Raw genomic sequence first — 21,483 nt, 5'->3', positions numbered from 1 at the left:
AATCTTATTCCTTTTATATTCGAATCAATTTCGAATATTTAATAGTTAAAAATAATAAAAATTTTCTATTTGCGATGACTTTCAAAATATTAAACTAAAATAAAACATTAAAATAAAACGCTGCCGCTCATAAATTGGACGTGTATGTTGGCCATTCACCACCACGCTTTTACTCAACTTCCGAATATGACAGACACAATTGCGTGACTCCTCGCGTATCTCCTTGACGATTATGTTCAGCACACGTGCTTGGAGGCACGTGCATACCACCTGCATACAATATGGAAGTACGAACTCGTGTTGCATTATATGCATGCAATTATGCAGCATACAGGTGACAAACGGGAAGGTAACAAAGGCCCAGTAATATTTTTCAAGATTAAGTATATTTTACTGCGCAAAAATGTGATACCGATTCTCGGTGTTCATATTTTAAAACGGATAAAACATACCGAATAACGACAGAATGATTCATAGACATATTTGAATTTAGAACATGTAAAAATTTAGTAATGTGGACACAACCTAAGAAAGAGGAATTACATAGAAGGAATGATAAAATAAAAACTGTAAATCATATGGTTGCCTCCTTTCTTTTTATGCAAATATAATTAGTAAAAAGAGGACGAAAGATACACCGTCAGTTGCTATTTTTCTCAATTCATAGCAGGCTAGTGTATAGAAAATGTTTGATATGTCATTTATTTGTCAATGACAAATTTTACATTACTAGATTATATATTGGACACAGTTTATGTAGAAAGTATGCGAGCAGGTTGTATCTGAATTTGGTAGGGTTATACGGCCGTATAACATTTTCATACACTAGCCTGCTATGAATTGACAAAAATAGCGACTGACGGTGTATCTTTCATCCTCTTTTTACTAATTATATTAAGAAGAAAGGAGGCAACCATATGATTCACCATTTTTATTTTATCATTCCTTCTATGTAATTCCTTGTTCTTAGGACATAACAAGCAGGATTTAAAAAAAAAAAAAAAAACAGAACTGGTCTGAGGGAGGAGGGTATAGACAAATCCGCATTCTAAATTCAAATATTTTAAATCTAATAATATGTATGCAAAATCTCAACGTGTATTGGCGCGTTTAATTTATTTTAAAATAAGAATAGTGAGATTACTGATCAACAATTTTGTCACGTTTAATACAGGGGGTCTACCATGAAATGAAATTCCGAAGCTTCGGACTCAATTTCGTGTTTTCGTTCATACCTAATTGGGCCCAGTAAATGGAACTTAACATTTCGTTCGTTATAAATATTACCATAAAAGTCCAAAGGAATAATATTTTAATATTTTTAAACAGTAAGTATTATGTAATTTTAACATCAAATCTGTGTTTCGTTCGGCTTCGAAATTTCGGAAAATATTTCTTGGGCCCTCTGTTTCTTTAAAAAAACCGCGCGTTAGATTATATTCAAATTTATTGTCAGATAACAGGATCTATTTCGTTAGTAACAGACTTAAAATAACCATCATCGTATCAGTTTTCAATTGTCCACTGCTGAACGTAAGCCTCCCTCTTGGGGGGTTTTGCCAGTAGTTGCCGCGCTTGGCAGGCGGATTGGCAACCGCAGTCAGGCTTTAGAGATGTTTTAATAGGAACGCTGCTGTCCATCTTTCACCGTCCCTTAGTTGCCTCTTACGACACCCACGAGAATAGGAAACGGTGGCTTATTCTATGCCGGGACCACACGGTCACTTAAAATTATGTTAGCAAGAAATTATAGTAGTCTATGGGGGAGAACTATGTTCAGCATGTTTCTATTACACTATTCAATAGCGCCTAAATTGTTGGCAATATATCCTATCGGCCCGACCTCCACGCGGTTTCCTTTGGAAACTATCATAGTTAGTTCTTGTTGAATTCGTCATTATGAGCCAAATGGCCTGCTTTATAAAGACTTTAAAAAGACCGGCATCATACCTGCAATATCTCTAATGTCGCGGATGCCTATGGACAGTAATCACTTACCATTAGGTAAGCCGTATGCTGGTTTGCCTCCTATGTTATAAAAAAAAACATAGTATATAAAAAAAGATCTATATAGCAATATACATTGCTAAACACGTTTAAGAGCGACGTAATGACCTTTTTCTTTTATGGGGTCGAGGTATTTTACGAGGTTAAACGCAGACCCCCCTAAGTCTCTAACGAGTACTAAAACTGGTAAAACAACGACGCATCCGTTTACAAGCTTACTATATCCACAAATATAGAACCTATAAGCTGAATGTAATGAGCTATCGTGACGAATGGCTAACGACCTGCTTCATCCTCATCTATCACCCTTCACTGGTGCTCCGCCGGTGTATACATGAGCGCGGTTGGGCTTCCTATTCCATTATCACCCATTAAAAAAAAAACAGCGTAAAATATTAAGGAAAATAATTATAAGTACCGATAGAATAATTTAGCTTTCTGTAAGAATTATTAAAATCACTTGAAGAGCTTTTGAGATTTTTTTTATTATATGATAATGGTATGGTATATATCATATAATAAAAAAAATCTCAGTATATAAGTATTTTTTACTGTGGTAGAGCCACGCTGTAATCCTATATGGTATTGCAGCATGAATGGGCCGGCTCGACCGGGGAAGTACCACACCCTCACAGAATACCGACGCTAAATGGTTGCATTTTTAGTGCGATCACATTCCGTATGGTGAGTGAGGGAGTCCGGAGGCCCATCCCAAACCCATCCCATACCCATCCCTTTCCTATTCCTAAAATCCTTTCCCCAACCCCGTCCCCCTATCTTACAACACGCAACCATGGCAGTGGAATTAAAAAAAAATAACATACCCCAGGGAGGTACCAGTAACCATGTTGCTGGAGAATCCTCCCTCGAGCAACCACGCTCGGGCTGCTCTGCGTATTCTGGGGGGGGCAAAATTCCGCTCTTTGGAACCAAGGGCAAACGGAGCAATATTTCTACGGCATCCCCTTCGCTCAATGTGAGCTTCTGCAACATCAGGGGATTACATTCTAACCTAAACGCTGTCCACCACCACCTAGAAACGGCGCGGCCGGCATTGCTCTTTCTAACGGAGACACAGATATCCTCTCCAAACGAAACTTCATACCTGACGTACCCGGGTTATAAACTTGAACATTGTTTTGTTTCGCGTGCCGGTGTATGCGCGTATGTCAGAGAGGATATCTGTTGTCGCCGCCTTGGAAATCTTGAAGGAACGGACCTGTCTGTTTTATGGCTGCGTGTAGACTGCAATGACCATCCTCGCGTCTATGCATGCCTATACAGGTCCCACAGCGGGAACATCGAAACCGACCAACTCATTGAGCACGTCCAAATGGCTACAGATTCCCTGCTCGAACAGATTCCTTCCGCTGAAGTCGTGATTCTTGGCGATTTTAATGCCCACCATACCGAATGGCTTGGTTCACGTACAACCGACTATGCGGGAAGATCTGTTCATGACTTTGCTTTGGCTTATGGTCTGACGCAGCTTGTTTCCTCGCCCACGCGAATACCTGATGTGTTGGACCATTCACCTTCACTGCTGGACCTTCTGCTGACCACCCACCCAGACAACTATGTGATTTCCGTCGAAGCTCCGCTTGGATCGTCGGATCACTGTCTGGTGCGGAGCGAGGTGCCTCTCATGAGTCCGATTCCACCACGTTCTACGGGTAGACGTCGTGTTTGGCACTACAGGTCGGCAGACTGGGATGAGATGCGGATTTTTTTCGCATCTTACCCATGGAGGCAGGTTTGCTTCGCACTGGGGGATCCCAACGCCATCGCCGATTCCATCGCCGATGTGGTGCTCCAGGGAATGGAATTATTTATTCCTAACTCTGTGGTACCTGTCGGTGGGAAATCCCAGCCCTGGTATGGAGCCTCTTGTAGAATAGCATCTCGCCTGAAACAGGAGTGCTTCCTAGCCTGGGCCAAAGGTGTGGCATCGCGAGATTCTAACATCAGTGCCCTTAAAAAGAAATATAACTTTGCCTCTAGGTCCTTCAAAAGAGTTTTGGCCACAGCGAAGTCAGAGCATATTGGTAGAATTGGCAAGAGATTGGCTAGTTTACCTTCGGGATCTCGAGCTTTCTGGTCTCTTGCCAAAGCTGCACAAGGGAATTTCTGTCAGTCATCTTTTCCACCATTGCGCAGGGAGGATAACTCGTTGGCTCTGAACGCCAAAGAGAAGGCCGATCTCCTTGGATCTCTCTTTGCATCAAACTCGACGTTGGATGACGGGGAGAAACTACCGCCGACCATCCCGCGTTGTAGGAGCTCTATGCCGGATGTTAAATTCACGCTAAGATCAGTGCGTAGAGCACTTCTCTCCCTTGAAATCCATAAGTCGAGCGGGCCCGATGGCATTCCTCCAATTGTGCTTAGGACGTGCGCACCAGAGTTGGCTCCGGTTCTTACGCGTCTTTTTCGGCTCTGTTACTCATCAGGTATAGTCCCAAAGTTTTGGAAGACTGCTCTGGTGCATCCGATCCCTAAAAAAGGAGACCGCTCAGATCCAGCTAACTATAGGCCCATAGCTATCACTTCCTTATTCTCGAAAGTCATGGAATCAGTTATTAACCATCAACTGCTCCGGTACCTAGAGGATCGCCAGCTGATCTCAGACCGCCAGTACGGCTTTCGACGGGGACGCTCGGCTGGTGATCTTTTAGTTTATTTAACACACCGATGGGCAGTGGCAATCGAGAATAAGGGAGAGGCCTTAGCTGTTAGTCTGGATATTGCGAAAGCCTTTGATCGGGTGTGGCATAGGGCACTAATCTCAAAACTACCTTCGTTTGGGTTGCCTGCGAGATTGTGCAGTTGGGTCGCCAGCTTTCTTAAGGAACGTAGCATTAAGGTCGTAGTCGACGGAGCATGCTCTGACTTAAAACCTGTGAATGCTGGTGTCCCGCAAGGCTGTGTACTATCTCCGACACTGTTTCTTCTGCATATCAATGATATGTTACAGATCAGTGATATTCATTGTTATGCGGACGACAGTACAGGAGATGCATTATACACCGGTCATGCAAAGATCTCGCGGGCACATACCGATGAGCTCCGGAACAGACTTGTGTCTAAAATCGAAACTTCACTCGATAAAGTTTCGATCTGGGGTGAACGCAATCTTGTTCACTTTAACCCTAAGAAGACACAAGTCTGCGCGTTCACCGCAAAAAAGACACCGTTTGTCGTATCACCTCACTTTCAGGGCACTTCCCTTGATAATAAGTCGAGTCTGGGGATTCTTGGCGTCGATATATCTAGCGACGTCCAGTTTTGCGGTCATCTGGAGGAAAAAGCTAAGATAGCTTCCAAAAAGTTGGGGGTGCTCAATAGGGTGAGACGGTATTTCACGCCAGAAAACCGCCTGAAACTGTATAAAGCTCAAGTGAGGCCACACATGGAATACTGTTCTCACCTGTGGGCAGGAGCGCCACAGTACCAACTCCTTCCGTTAGACCGCATTCAAAGTCGGGCAGCTCGAATTGTTGACGATCGGCGTCTTACTGTCCGGCTCGACCCACTGAAACTGCGTAGAGATGTTGCATCTCTGTGCATCTTCTACCGAATTTATCATGGGGAGTGCTCTGAAGAATTGTTCGGATTGATACCTGCTGCAGATTTTCACCATCGTACAACCCGCCATAAACTAAAATTTCATCCCAACCATCTGGACGAGTGGCGGTCCTCCACCGTGCGTTTTTCAAGGCACTTTCTTCCACGCACAACCACTCTTTGGAATCAACTTCCAGCAGCAGTATTTCCGAACCGATACGACAACATAACCTTCAAGAAAAGAGCATATTCCTTTTTAAAAGGCCGGCAGCACACCTGCAATGCCGTAGGTGTTGTGGGTGACCATGGGCGGCGGTAGTCACTTACCATCAGGTGAGCCGCATGCTCGTTTGCCCCCTGTGTTGTAAAAAAAAAAAAAAAAAATGGTAACCCCGCCTGCGCTACCGGTATACACTGGCGGGGCACCAGTGAGGGATGACAAGTGAGGATGAAACAGGTCAATTGTCTTATTGTGATAAATTCATAAAAATAACCACGAGGGTTCGCAGAGAGAGCCGCGTGGAGGTCGACCTGATTGGGTATATTGATAGTAATGGAACCGGTTGTCCCCATTACTAATAATCCCTTTTCTTCCCAGTTTTTGAGTTTATTACAGACAAACAAACAAATCTTTCCTCTTTACAATGTTAGCACAGATAACTGATTCAAATGACACCAAATGGTTGGCATAATATACTATTATATTGTTTACCTGCGGTTTGTTCCGCCATGTTGAGTTCACAGTGACGCCACATGTCATAAAATGTCCATCGCTGGCTTACAATTAACTCTATTTTTACACAAGATCGAATGACAAACAAACCGACGGCCCGTCTGATGGATTGTAGTAATTATAGTGTACAACATGAACAATACTACGGATGAGATGGGTGTCACAGCATATACTTTGACACTCATGGTGCTCCTCGTACGTCGCCGTTTCTAAGAACAAAGACGTCACGCCTTCGTTACCCGTTATTTCGTTGCCGTACATTACGGTGTCATTCGCATTAAACGAAATAAAAAAACCAGTTCAATACAGAGGGACTACCATGAAATGTTTCCCGAAATATCGGGGTCGAACGAAACTAATTTAAAAAAATTGATGTTAAAATTACATCATACCGTTTAAAAATATAAAAAAAAAAAAAATGTTAAAATATGATTTCTTTAAAATGTTACGATTGGATTTATGACAAACGAAATGGTAAGCTTCATTTATCGTTCAGACCGTTCAGACCGGTAACGGAAAACACGAAATTTACTACGAAAATTAGGAATTTAATTTCATGGTAGACTGCTAGCTTTTTTTTTAATGCATGATAACGGAATTGTAACCTCACCTGCGCTATTGGTGTACGCTAGCGGGGCACCAGTGAGGGATAATAAGTGAAGATGAAGCAGGTCAGTTAGTCCATCGTGACAAATTCACCAATGGACCAACCACGATGGTTCCCAGGGGAAACCGCGAGGGGGTCGACCTGACAGGGTATATTGCTAGTCTCTATTACTAACAATCCCATTTCCCCCAAGGTAGACCGCCAGTTTTTGTATCAAAATGAAGGAATGATAAAACGAATGATGGTATCAAGTGAAATGCACAATATGGAGAACGTTATCAGTAGATTAGATTGTCGCGCTCGCCGCTCGTACGGCCTTGGCTGTGACATTTCTGATAAAGGTGCGTGCAGATGGAACCCGAGCATTCGTTCGTTATTTTAAATTAGCACTCGAGCGAATGTTACACGTGAAAGCTTGAGCATTTGGTGGGAGAAGGGATTGTTAGTAATGGGGATTAGTTGCCCCATTGCTAGCAAAGTACCCTGTCAGGTCGACCTCCTCGCGGTCCCTCCTGGAAACCAATGTGTTTAATTGATCGCTAGATTGGTCACGGTGGATCAACTGACCTCCTAACTATCTCCTCACCGATCACCCCTCACTGGTGTCCCGCCATCGTATACCGATAGCGCAGGCGGGGTTACCATTTCATTATCATCCATTAAAAAAAAAGCTTAAAGCATTTTATCCAACATTAACGAATCTCCTCGACTTCGGACAATTTTTTTTTCTAAATAAACTTAATAAAAATAATAATAAACTCTTTATTGCGCACAATAGAGATGTATACAAGGAGTATTTATATAGAATGTGCATATACAAAAGGCGGCCTTATCGCTAGAAGCAATCTCTTACAGACAACCTGGCATAAATAGTAGATAAGTACAGAGAGAAAGGTAGATGGCGCTAGTCATTGTGTGAGTGAGCAGTAAAAAAAAATATTTTTTTTTTAAAGATACAATATTAATACATACATATTATATATACCCACACATATATACATATCAAATAAATATACTCGTATATAAAAATTTGCCAACACTTGAAGACGGCGAAAGATAAATGGTGAACGCTCCGGTGTACACACGCCTTAAGGATCAATGTGACATCATCATGTAAAAAAACTTTGAATGAGGATGTAGTGGGCACGCACTGTGTCCGCTTACTTACGTGACAGCTGTAGGTGGTTACAATTTGGTGGTACTCATTGCAATCGGTATTGTCTCACTAATATAATAAAAGCTGATGTGGCTACGGGCTGGTCACACAGCTCGAAGAACCGACAACCGATGGGGAAGTAAGGTTCTTGAGTGGCGACCCCGTATGGGTAAACGCAGTGTAGGACGATCTCCCACTAGATGGAGTGACGACCTCAAGTGCATTGCAGGGAATCAGTGGATTCAAGTGGCTCAGGACCGTTGTTTGAGGCAGTCTATGGGGGAGGCCTATGTTCAGCAGTGGACGGGGAATGGCTGAAATGATGAGGACGATGATAAAATTGTAACTAGACGATTTTTGTACACGGGAGATATTTAAGAAAAGTTTATATGAAGAATTATCGACTGACTTCAAAAAGAAAGTGTTCAAAAAGAGAGAAGTTTATAGCTTCACAACTCCCGTCAGTTTTGAACCGTTTTGGAAAATTCATTTTTTTTATCTAAAAGGAGATACTTATGGATTGGTTCCGTAGAAACTTTTATCAAAATTGGTTCACTAGTTTAGTTTTTAAATCATAATAACTGATGGTCTACCATTAAACGAAATTCCGAATTTTCGGACTCAATTTCGTGTTTTTGTTCGTACCAAAATCGACCCAGTAAATGAAGCTTAACATTTCGTTTATCATAAATCCTATCCTAATAGTTAAGAGAAATGATATTTTAACATTTTTAATAATCTTAAACGGCATGTATTATAATTTTATCATCAAATTTCTGTTTCGTTCGTGCCCGAAATTTCGAAAAATATTTCATGGTAGGCCCTCTGGGTTTGTTACAATTAAAATCCGTTTCTTTTTAGAATACAATTTTTAATTATAATAAGAGAAGCAAAAACATTCTTTAGAATTCTTATGTGTTTCTATTTCTTTACTCCGGAATCATGTAAAAATTACTTGACAAAATTGAATGCGGTTATCACAATTAAATTTCTGCAGATAAACATACCACTTTATATCACCTCAAGTTAGATCTGGATTCATCAAGGTAGAATTATCTTGTTAAGTCATCGAGAAGTCTTCCAAAATCAAAATATATGAAATCGCCGGTAAAAGCTAGAATATTTAGGGCGTAAGGGTCGAATAACTTTTAAATATGTGATAATGGTATACCTTGCCTGCGCTATGGATATGCGCTGATGGGATACCAGAGGAAGACTTAAACAAAAGTCGATTGCTTGACTACCTCTGTCCCATTCGTGTTTCAACCGTAGAGCAGTTGTGTTTGCATGGCTGTGTTTCGGTTTGAAAAGTGGAATATGGCGTGAATTTACTGGGTACGGAGGAATAACACCCGAGTCCTCAGGAATGGCAACGCATGGGAGGTATCATGGGCGAAACAGTATACTCTGTTATGTCCATGGTACTGCTCATGTCTATAGGCGACAATTACCACTTTCCATCAGGTGGGCCGTCAGCTTGTTTGCCATTCTAAGTTGTATAAAAAAAAGAGTGACAATAACACGGATGATATTCAGGATGAAGTCAAGTTAATTGACCTGACAGAAGGTTGTACCATAAGCAATGAAATTTTTATACATTTCCAATGACTAGATATCTGATCATAACCGTCTATTACACGGGAGAAGGGATTGTTACGGGCTACCAGTCCCATTGCTAGCAATATACCCTGTCAGGTCGATCTCCATGCGGTTCCCCTGGAAACCATCGTGTTGAGTTCCAGTTTCACCACGATGGGCTAACTGATCTGCTTTTTCATTATCTATCTATCACCCTTCACTGGTGCCCCGCCAGCGTATACCGTTAGCGCAGGCGGGGTTACAATTCCATTATCATCCATTAAAAAAAAAAACCGTCCATTACACGAATCAGAAATAATAAAAACAGTGGAAGTTTTATCTTTTAAATAATAAATTAATAATCAATTGTATTTTATCAGATAATTATTGGTAGATAAATGCATACCTGAACATTTTGTTTGCGAAAAATCGTAGCGTAGACGCAGTTCGTATAATTGTTGGTGCAGTAGCTGCTATAAAAATACATACATAAGTGAAAATGTCTATTGGAACAATACCAGAGTTTCGGTTGCATAAAGACAACTGGAGGATATACGTGGAGCGACTGGAACAGTATTTAATTGTAAATAAGATACCTGAAGAATTACATGTGCCCACGCTAATAACGGTTATGGGGGTGGAGACATATGAGCTACTAGTGACATTGTGCAAACCGAGCAAACCGAAAGCGAAAACTTTTAAAGAACTAACCCTTATCCTGGAGAATCACCTTCAGCCGAGTGTTTTGGCTGAAAGATATAAATTCCGACAGAGACAACAAAGAGCAGGCGAGACCCTAGCGGAATATATTGCGGCATTGAAAAAAATGTCTGACAAATGTGAATTTGGTAGGTGGTGGAATGAAAGTTTATGTGACCAGTTCATCTTTGGTATCAGAAACGAGACAATACGACAGAAGCTTTTCTCAGAAGATAACGTAGACTTCGTGAAGGCGTGTCAAGTGGCCGAGAGTATAGAAACGGTTGGAAAAGAAGCGACTGCGTCCGCTGATACGTCTAAGGTGGATACAGGAGCGGAAGGAAGGCAGACAAGCAGTTATAGTTGGCGGAATCCACGCCCCTATCGCCCACCACAGCAACATTGGAGTTCACGTGAATCCAATAGCAGGCAGCAATCTCAAATATGCAGTGTGTGCTCTGGAAGGCATGAGACATCGGTCTGTCGATTAGCTGAGTTTGCGTGTAGTGTGTGCCATTCACAAGGACATATGGCACGAAATTGTCCTTCGAAATAAAAAAATAAATAATGATATAATATATATATATATATATATAATATGCTGATGATTCATACACTTATATTATCCTAATAACAATGCTAATCTATTGTTATATATGTTTTTGAAAAGCTTTGTTTGACTGGGGTTGACACAGCTCACCGTCTGCCATCCCTGTTTAAATACACCTTTAAACATGTTGCAAGCATGAACATTTTTTTGGATTCTATAGATAGAGCATCGAGTGTTAAAAACGTGTCAACATTTAAACATTTAGAAATAGAAATATCAATAAAATATCAATGTATGGTGTCACTTAATCTATATAATCTAATAATATTACTTTATCTAATAAAAATATTACCTGCCCTTGTTTACTATAGCTGTAATGTATTTGGACTTTGGCTTTATTGCACATATGTGGATAAATTTAAAATTAATTAATTTAGTCGAAAATATATTAGCATTTATTTGAAAGAGGATGTTTTATTATATCAACTAGTACTAGTTGTGCTAGAGAGAGATCGCTTTTAGCGACGAGATCGCCCATTGTTTCCTCATTGTGATTATTTCTTGCAATTGTTTATACTTATAATAAGTTTAGTATTGCAATCTTTTGCAACAACAACAACAGGACTTCTCATTGCCCGCCAGACGGTGTGGGCGGTTGAGGTAGGGGCCTCGGGGCGTACCCCTTTGCCCTGGCAATCTTTTGGAGGATACAATAAAGAGTATCTATTTATCTAGATGGCGCCCTCTGGTAGTAATCCTCACTGTCCAACAAGGCACCGGGAACGATTTCAATCTTATGATATGAGTTGATGTTCCCCGTATTCGTACCAAGCGCTTCACTTTATCCTTTCTTAAACAAACAGGCAAGGAATGGAATTATCTTTTGGCATCAGTTTTCAAATCCCTTTAACATGGGGCCTTTTAATTTAATTGACCATAATTTAACCTGATCTTATATACTCGTATATACCGTATTCCATATACCGTCTGCAGTAAAATACAATCAGCATACCAACTGGACACCACTGCTTGCACATATTTACTTGTCTAAACGAGAATTTATAGATTTTTTGAATAGGGAATAAAATATTTGATTGCAATGAACACGCACACTCCAAAAATACAGATTTTAAACACATTCTTTTACCAATGGAAAATTAAAATATCAACATTAAGTTATTTAACTTGGGCTTTATTTTTAGTAAAAAAAAAAAAAAAACTGCGAAGCTGAAACGGGTTTCTAGTTACCTATATGAAATAGATGAAATACTAGATTGTGTCTCCTTAATATAATATTTTTTTGATAGCCCATCTGATGAAAATTGGTAACCATCGATTTTGAAATAATTTTTATATTGGTAGACATAAACAGTTGTGTTTGCATGAATATAACAAGGGTGGGATATGGCGTGAATTTCGGGTGAGAATAACACCTGAGTCCTCCCATGGAATGGCCATTCCATGAGCGAACTCAGGTGTTATTCTGTTATGTCCATGGTATTCACTGTCTATATCCGACGGTTCAAACTTTCCACAGCCATTGTTTGCAAACACAACTCTAAGTTGAAACACGAATGCGAGAGAGGTGATCAAGCAAACGACTTTTGTACAGTCTCCTTCTGGTGAAAAAGCTTAACTTGTACAATAACAAATGATTTTGATTAATGCATGTATATTTATTTATATACAATAATATTTTATAAGCTGCATATATAAGAATGATATATATAAAAATAAGAATCGGTATATATAAGAATATCTATATAATTATTTAAAATTTTTGGTTTTTGCCAGTACTTGTCACACTGGGCAGGCGGTTTGGCAACCGCAGTTAAGAGACGTTTTAAATGGGACGCTGCTGTCCATCCCTCGCCCTCCCTTAGTCGACGACACCCTAGAAAGGGGTGGTATACTCGTATTCTATGCGGGCACACACAACTTTTTTTTATACCACTGAGGTGGCACTCAAGCATACGGTCCATCTATTGGTAAGTGGTTACCGTAGCCTATGAACGCCTGCAATGCCAGTATTATTATTCGCGCGCTGCCGACCCTGAAGAAACCTCTTTAGGGATTTAGGGGTCTCTCTCTTCAAAAGGGGGGGCTTTTAAAGAACCCCATGCTGTAGTCTCTTGGGAGAACCTCGGCAGTGAGCTCACTGCACTCATTTAAAATTATAACATTTATTTTAATACTGTAACTTAAGAAAATACAGTTATGTTTTTACGAAATAAATCTCATTTAATTTCATAATTATTATTTGTTAGAGTCGTTATTAAGTAATTAATTGTATCCGAGTATCAATGTTTATTGAACAAACGATTCAATTATCCGTTTGTTTGTTGCAGTCCGACGCGCCCGTCATTTGTAGCAGCTGCAACGCACCGATTGAAGGACGAGTAAGTATATTGTAGAAGCATAGCCTGCTTCAATATAAACCTTATTAATGAAGCATTAAGATCGTGTTTCATAAAAAAAAACTGACTACAGTTTTTTTTTTATACAAGTTAGAATGGCAAACAAGCTGACGGTCTACATGATGGAAAGTGGTTACCAGTACCATGGACAGTGGTAGCAGTACCATGGACATAACAGAGTATACTGTTTCGTCCATGATACCCCCATGCGTTGCCATTCCTGAGGACTCAGGTGTTATTCCTCTGTACCCTGTAAATTCACGCCATATCCGAAACACAGTCACGCAAACACAACTGCACGACTTCACAAACGATATAAAGTCTCTCTCTGACGAAGTTACGATGTAATAAACATAATATATATATATATATATATATATATATATATATATATATATATATATATATATATATATATATATATATATATATATATATATATATATATATATATATATATATATATATATATATTTTAAACAAAGCTATTTTAATAGCTTTGTTTTGTTTGAAAAGCGGTATAAAGGATGGTACATAATATTTAAATATTGTTCACACTCTTCACCAGAATCTGGCGTACAAAATTCATTCAATTGTACTACTATGCTATGCTATTACTATTTTACTTACATATATCGTCATATTATATAAATGTCAACATATTTACGTATTACAGATTAGTCCCATAGAAATTTTATCAAAATCGGCTCAGTAATTCAGTTCTGAAATGAAAACGATTGATGATATTTCTAGATCGTGACAGCGCTGAACAAGAAATGGCACCCGGAGCACTTCACGTGCAACACGTGCAAGAAGCCCATCGACGGCGCCAAGTTCCACCAGCACGACGGCGGCGTGCACTGCGTGCCTTGCTTCTCCCAGCACCACAGCCCCAGGTGCCACGGCTGCGGTGACCCCATTACTGACGTGAGTACGATTATTTATTCTTTATTGTACACAAAAAAAAAAAAAACATGTAATATAAATTAAATAAGGATGTACAACAGGCGAGCTTGACTCTGTAAGAGTTCTCTTCCAGCAAACCCTGAGTGGAAAGGAGCATTAATTACCAGCGGGCAGTGTGCGTACAATAATAGGAGGAAATAGTACAGTTGTTTCTATTAAGAAATAATAAATATGTTGACATATATACAAAGTAACTCATATAATTAAAACCAAAATACATACATATATATATATATATATATATATATATATATATATCTCCTTTATTTCGACCAAAATATTCTATATCTAAGTACCCGTAACCGGCGAGCGTGTATGAAAAGATCGATGAATGTGGAGGAAGCGAAAGAGGTTTATTTGAATCGAAGCATTTGGCGTTCCATTGTTTCTGCCTACCCTAATGGGAGGCAGGCGTGACAGATATGTATGTATGTATGTATTCTATATGTTCAGGGTATATTTACTAGCAATGGAACTGGTAGTCGGTTCCCTCCCCTCATTCCTTTTCAACCAACTGTTGCCAACCCGTTTGCCAAGCGTGGCAACTACTGGCAAATTTCCCCTCATTGAGAAGTCTTATGTTCAGCAGTGGACCGTTAAAGCCTGATAGGGTGAAGTATAACTGCCGTGTAGACCCGGCATAGAATGTGATTGATACCTTTTATTTTCTCGTGAGTGTCGTAAGAAGCGCGTCTAAGAGAACTTAATGGTCGAGGGATTAGATTCTCGTCTATATTTGATGTTGGTTAAAAAAATTAATTGATGCAGAATTAGCTAAAATATAATGTAATATACAAGAAATACAATCGAATTTAGTTTGAAGGTCATACAATAAGTGTGACTGTGCTTTATTAATTCATAAACAAACATAATAAAACATTACCGTGTATGTACATAATAAGTGTTTATGCATACAATATTTGTTATATACGTACTTGCATACTAAGGCTGTCACATACGGTGTACATATTTTTTATGTCCACTGTTGAACATAGGCCTTTCCCATAAGAGAGTTTTGCCAGCAGTTGCTACCCTTAGCAGGCGGGTTGGCAGCCGCAGTTAGTTTACTTGCCTCTTACCACACCCACAGGAAGGGTTGGGCCATTCTCTGTCGGGACCACGTGGCACATATGCCACATTATCCTCTAGTACTAGCTATATCTGGCAGGATGGTCTGCGTGAATCATGAAGTACATAAAGTATCCTATGCCCTATGTTAGGATACAACCTACCCTATGTATCTTTCATTAAAATTAGTTCAGTAATTTTTGCGTAAAAGTGTAACAAACATCGAACTATTCATTCATCCATACATCACAAACTTTCTCTGTTATTGTCATTATTTTAAATAACATTTAAAAATATTTTTATTTCGTTTTATATTATTTTCAACTGACCCGTATGTGCTATCAGTATACACTAGGAGGGGGGGGGGGGGAGGTACCAGCGAGGGATGATATGAGAGCATGAAGTAGTTCAGTTGGCACATCGTGGCAAATTAATCAATTATTAACCACGATGATCTGTAGGGGAAACCGTATGGAGGTCGACCTGGCAAGGTATATTGCTAGCAATGCGGAAGTTGGACCACGTTACTAACAATCTCTATACTCCTGAAATAATGATGTCGATGCTATGTAGACAGATTTAAATGTACGTAGATATAAACATAACAGTTATCACAGGGTGGAAGGGATTGTTAGTAATACAAACTACTAGTCCCATTGCTTGCAATATATGCTATATGGTTGACCTGCACGTGGTCTCCTCTGGAAACCATTGTGCTGAATTCCACGTGTATTCATCACGATGGGCTAACTGATCTGTTTTCATTCCTACCTATCATTCCTCACTGGTTCAGGTGCTCCGCTAGCGTATACCGTTAGCGCAAGCGGGGTTACCATTCCATTATCATCCATAAAAAAACAGACGTAGATATAAACATAACAGTCATCACAACACACTTGCGAGTAATCTAAGCAATAAATAATACCAAGGTTCGTGACTCATCTAACAATATGTTGGCTTAATTAGATAAAGCGATAGATATACCTACTTCACACTTGTTAATGGCGTATTAATTTATGAAAATATCTTCATTACCGTTAAATTGTATGGTTTAATGTAAAGCCTTAATAATTATTCTATTTAATATAAAATTCACTTTTCACGCAAAAATTAATGAATGGATTCGAATGAAATTTGGTACAAGGGTAGGTTGTATCCTAATTTAGTACACAGGATAGGATACTTTATGTACTGATTTACGAAGACGGAACCACGAGATATGACTAGTAATAAACAATAATAGATATTTTTAATAACACTAGTAATTAAATTTGAATAGAATTTTATTATTTTAACCGACTTTAAAAAGAAGGAGGTTCTCGATTCAGTTTTGTTTTGTTTTTTTTTTGTTTGTTACCTAATAACTTCGTCAGTTCTAAACCGATTTCAAAATTCTTTTTTTTTTTATCACATATGAACACTTAAAACGTTGCAACTCTATTTTTGGGCGTGTAAATTATTCAATATAGATAGATAGATTATAAAATGGATATTCTATTTCCATTTCATAATCTATCGACAATTCATAACCTATCAAAAGTTATGAATTGATAATAGCTTTGTGGATTTTAAAATTAGAAAAACTAATGACCTCAGATAGTTTTTTTTTATACAACTTAGAATGGCAAACAAGCTATATATTGACGGCCCACCTGATGGAAAGTGGTAACCGTCGCCTATAGACATGAGCAGTACCATGGACATTACAGAGTATACTGTTTCGCCCATGATACCCCCCATGCGTTGCCATTCCTGAGGACTCAGGTATTATTCTTCTGTACCCTGTAAATGTACGCCGTATCCCACCCTTCAAATCGAAACACAGCCATGCAAACACAACTGCTTCACGGTTGAACCACGAATGGGACAGAGCATGTTAGTCAGTTCTAATTTATCGTTTCAAAGAAATCAAATTATCTACTTATAATAATATTAGCCGTCTTACTCATTTGTTCGCTTCATGATTCATTCAACTTGTACTTTATTTTGTCTATGACAGTGATTCTCAACCACTGTGCCGCGGCACAAAGTAGGTGTGATAAATAAAAAAAAAAAAGATTATAAAGTAATTTTTGACAAGTTATCTTAGAAAAATCTAAGGAGACTTAGTTAATAAAAATTAATCAAGAATTATTATATATATTATAAATAAATAAAAACGGTTTATTTATTTTATGACATGCCAAAGGATATACTTATAGATTCGTTCCATAAAATTTTTATCAAAATCAGTCCAGTAATTTAGTTTTTAATCGAAATAACTGTTTTTTTCACAATTCAAGTTTTTTTTTGTTGTTATGGGATCTTCAATTATTATTAAATACGTTACTAAGAAGTGTGTAGTAAGTTGCTTAAATATTCGACGAAACCACAAACCACTGGAGTCTAGGGTTGTCACTCACAGTGTAAACTATAATTAAAGAGTTTTGTTAAAATTTAAAACCAATTTATTTGTAACAATATTAGTGTGAGTCCAACACGGAAAAAAAACCTGTTAAATGCAAAAAAAATTGAAAAATGTGTATAATTCGCGAAGATATAACGTAATATTAATTAGTATTGGTATATTTATTTAATAATTAAATTAATAAAAAATAATTATAATAATATTATTAAACAATAAACTGAGTTGTAACACTTATTACACTATCATCTTCAAAATACATTCCAAATTGAGTTGTACCAAAAGCAGTTCTAACCGGTTTTAACACGGATTTAGTTCACTATTTTTTATTACAATGTCTACCAATTAGTTGAGTATATGTTTTGAATTATTTTGCATTGAATCATATTCTATAACGAAGCGCTTTGTTGCTTCAATAACATAATATATAGGTATGAATGTAGTAAACGTATAAAAAGTATTTGCATTATGATTATTTAGATATTTAATTTATTTATTTTATTTTATTTATTTACAAGAAACATGGTAAGTGTATAGATGTTACAATAAGTATAAGTCCTCATATTTCGCCATAATTAGGCGTGCTAATATTAAAAATTTAAAAAGAATAAATGTTAAATAAGTCATTAAAATTCAAAATGTAGTATAAAAAAATACATTAAAAATGTCAGACACTTGTCAACAATAAAAAAGAAAGAAATGTCACTGTCAAATCATGGACTATTGATGACAGCTGCATTGTAACACGATAGGTAATTCAAGTAGGTTGTTTACCTTTTTGTATCAAAAACTCTTGCACGCTGTAAAAAGACTCCTCAACAAGCCAATGTTTTAATTAATCTTAAAATTTTCTAAATGGGAGTTCTCGTTTTCTTTTTGGTACTTTATTATAAATTTTAATTGTCATTGAATAACAAAGGATATCAGTTCAGTTAACGACCACTTAATTTATAGATTTATTTATTATTATTAATTTGATTTATTCATTTTTGTGAAATAAATTTTCTATAAATAAAATAATTAAGATTGATAGATGTGACAACCCTATTAAGGAGACAGCCCGTGTGGGTGCGTGGCGGCATTTAAGGTCGTGGTTGTGACTGAGTCAGAGTTGACCGTGATTCCGGAAGCAGACCTTAGATGGGAGGGACGAAAGCATTACCTTGAAGTCGTATTGTCACTACATACTTGTATGACGACCATAATGAAAGGAGACTCTGTACAAAGTCTGCATAGGTTATTAGTTCTGCCGCCAGGCAGTCTACTTGCCTAGTTGTTTTGCATGTATAAAAAACTTGCCATGCACGATTCATATTTATTTATTTAAAGCAACCCCAACAGCATATTGCATTATAATACATATAACAAACATTAAATACAATACAATATTAATGCACATGCATATTAAAGGTATTCACAGCATTTGCTTTAACATAATCATACAGTATGGAATGAAGTAAACAATTTTAAGGAATTAAATAATACTAGACTACAAATATTTTAAAGCTGTGTTTCGGTTTGAAGGGTGGTATATGGCAGTAAAGTTACAGTTACAGAGGAATAACACCTGAGTCCTCGGGAATGGCAACGCATGGGGGGTATCATGGGCGAAATAGTATATATATTCTGTTATGTCCATGGCACTGCTCATGTCTATAGGCGACGGTTACCACTTTCCATCAGGTGGGCCGTCAGCTTATTTGCCATTCTAAGTTGCATAAAAAAAAGTATTCAAGTACATTGTGCTACAAAAAAAAAACCCCAAAATTTTGCTTCGCAAATAAAACAGCAATACTCGTGATTAATATTGGCTCACTGTGAAAAGAAAGCACTATAGATTTGAGAAAAAAAAATATCTAAAAATTGTGCAGAATTGAAAACGCTTAAAAAGAAATTGTGACAGAAAGGTGACCGGCGGGACTAAACAGGTTTTGATCGAGCCCAAACCAGTGCCAGACGTGGGGATTTGAAATTAGTTTATATTCAAGGTCGCAAATTCATTCCTAGCCGATGCAAAGACATTGAAATACATCGGAGAATAAAAATATAATAAAAAAAAAAAGTTAAAATGAATGAGCCATTCTTTGGAATCAACTTCCAGCAGCAGTATTTCCGAACCGATACGACAACATAATCTTCAAGAAAAGAGGATATTCCTTTTTAAAAGGCCGGCAGCACACCTGCAATGCCGTAGGTGTTGTGGGTGATCATGGGCGGCGGTAGTCACTTACCATCAGGTGAGCCGCAGGCTCGTTTGCCCCTGTGTTGTAAAAAAAAACCCCCCCTGCGCTATCGGTGCGAGCTGGTAGCGTGCTTCTGAGAGATGACAAGACGAATTCCCCAAGAGTTAACCACGATGGTTTCCAAGAGGATGGTTTCCAAGAGGATGGTTACCGAGTGGAGGTCGACCTAGTAAGGTATATCGCTAGCAATGGGGCTATTAGACCCCATTACTAACAATCCTTTAGCATGGTTAATTCTTATGGAATTAGGTACGATGGGCTAATTGACCTGCTTTATCACTTACTGGTGTCCCACCAACGTATACCGATAATGCAGGTGGCGTTATTATTCCATTATCACTTATTAAAAAAAACAATATTGGACGGGACAACTATTTCTTTAATGGATGATAATGGAATGGCAACCCTATCCGCGCTATCGGTATACGCTGGAGGGGCACCAGTGAGGGATGATAGTTGACGATGAAAGCAGGTCCATAAGCCCATCGTGACGAATTGCACTAGTATTAACCACAATGGTTTCCAGGGAGAACCGCATGGAGGTCGACTTGATAGGATTTAATACTGAGAATGGATCAATTAGACCTGTTTACTAACAATCCCTTCCCCTCGATGCGACAACTAGTAATAATTTGAGATTTACTATCCCATTAAGGTCTATTAAACCATTATACCGTTCCCTTGAAATTCTTAATATCAATGCAAATGAATGTATGTTAAGCTCAATTCGATATTCAGCTCACTCGCGCGACGCAAAAGGAAGCCACCATCAATTCGTCCATTGTTTGGGCCCGATGATATCATTAGCGCTAAGAAAAACATCTCGAGTCATCATTTGGCGTAGGGACTGGGTGCTCGGTATATAGTAATCGAAGTTTACCATGTACTTGTTAACTCATGTTTGCATTGCTGTGTCTCGGTTTGAAGGACAAATATTAGATACATAAATTATAGGGTATAGAGGCATAACATCTTAGTCCGGGGGGAAAGGGATTGTTAGTAATGGAGACTGAGAATCCTATTGCTAGCAATATACCCAGCCAGGTCGACCTTCTCGCGGTTCCCCCTGGAAAACTATCATGGTTAATTCCTGATGAATTCATCATGATGGGCTAACTGGCCGGTATTTATTCTCATCTATCACCCTTCACTGGTGCTCCGCCAGCGTATCCCGTTAGCGCAGGCGGGGTTACCGTACCATTTTCACTCATCAAAAAACATCTTAGTCCTCAGGAATGGCAAAGCATGGGAGGGTATCATGGGCGAAACAGTATACTCTGTTATGTCCATGGTACTGCTCATGTCTATAGGCGACGGTTACCACTTTCCATCAGGTGGGCAGTCAGCTTGTTTGCTATTCTAAGTTGCATAATAAAAAAAAAAGTTAATTCAATTCGGTGCAGTAGTTTTTAAAAACTATACAGACGTTTCTAAACAAACATACAGACATAAAAATGCCAAAAAGAATATTGTTTTGGTTTTTCTTTTCTT

The 21,483-nt window shown here is 38.4% G+C and overlaps 4 protein-coding genes across 7 annotated transcripts in view; 3 read left to right on the top strand and 1 right to left on the bottom strand.

The window, feature by feature from the left end:
• The window catches only part of LOC113519922 (unconventional myosin ID), a 295,622-nt gene extending 274,172 nt beyond the window's left edge, over positions 1 to 21,450 (top strand). The window contains exon 18 of the transcript XR_008253718.1: positions 21,245 to 21,450. The gene's annotated coding sequence lies outside the window, so the exon portion shown is untranslated. The remainder of the gene's footprint in view (positions 1 to 21,244) is intronic.
• LOC113519928 (uncharacterized) overlaps positions 1 to 21,483 on the bottom strand; it is an 82,287-nt gene that overhangs the window by 40,801 nt on the left and 20,003 nt on the right. The gene's annotated exons all lie outside the window — the stretch shown is intronic.
• The window catches only part of LOC113519930 (transforming growth factor beta-1-induced transcript 1 protein-like), a 49,445-nt gene that overhangs the window by 23,822 nt on the left and 4,140 nt on the right, over positions 1 to 21,483 (top strand). Inside the window, exons 2-3 of the mRNA XM_026905157.3 lie at positions 13,243 to 13,293; positions 14,065 to 14,238. Coding sequence (XP_026760958.2) covers positions 13,243 to 13,293; positions 14,065 to 14,238 — 225 coding nt within the window. The remainder of the gene's footprint in view (positions 1 to 13,242; positions 13,294 to 14,064; positions 14,239 to 21,483) is intronic.
• On the top strand, positions 10,038 to 11,359 carry LOC128202328 (uncharacterized). Its single transcript, XM_052902273.1, has one exon. The coding sequence runs from the start codon at positions 10,145 to 10,147 to the stop codon at positions 10,898 to 10,900; it is 756 nt and encodes a 251-aa protein (XP_052758233.1). The 5' UTR covers positions 10,038 to 10,144; the 3' UTR covers positions 10,901 to 11,359.

This window comes from Galleria mellonella, unplaced genomic scaffold (assembly GCF_026898425.1).
Source record: "Galleria mellonella isolate WM207_F2 unplaced genomic scaffold, CSIRO_AGI_GalMel_v1 utg89, whole genome shotgun sequence".
Taxonomy (NCBI): Eukaryota; Metazoa; Arthropoda; class Insecta; order Lepidoptera; family Pyralidae; genus Galleria; species Galleria mellonella.
The sequence above is the reverse complement of the archived record's forward strand: the minus strand, read 5'-3'. Positions and strand labels throughout refer to the sequence as shown.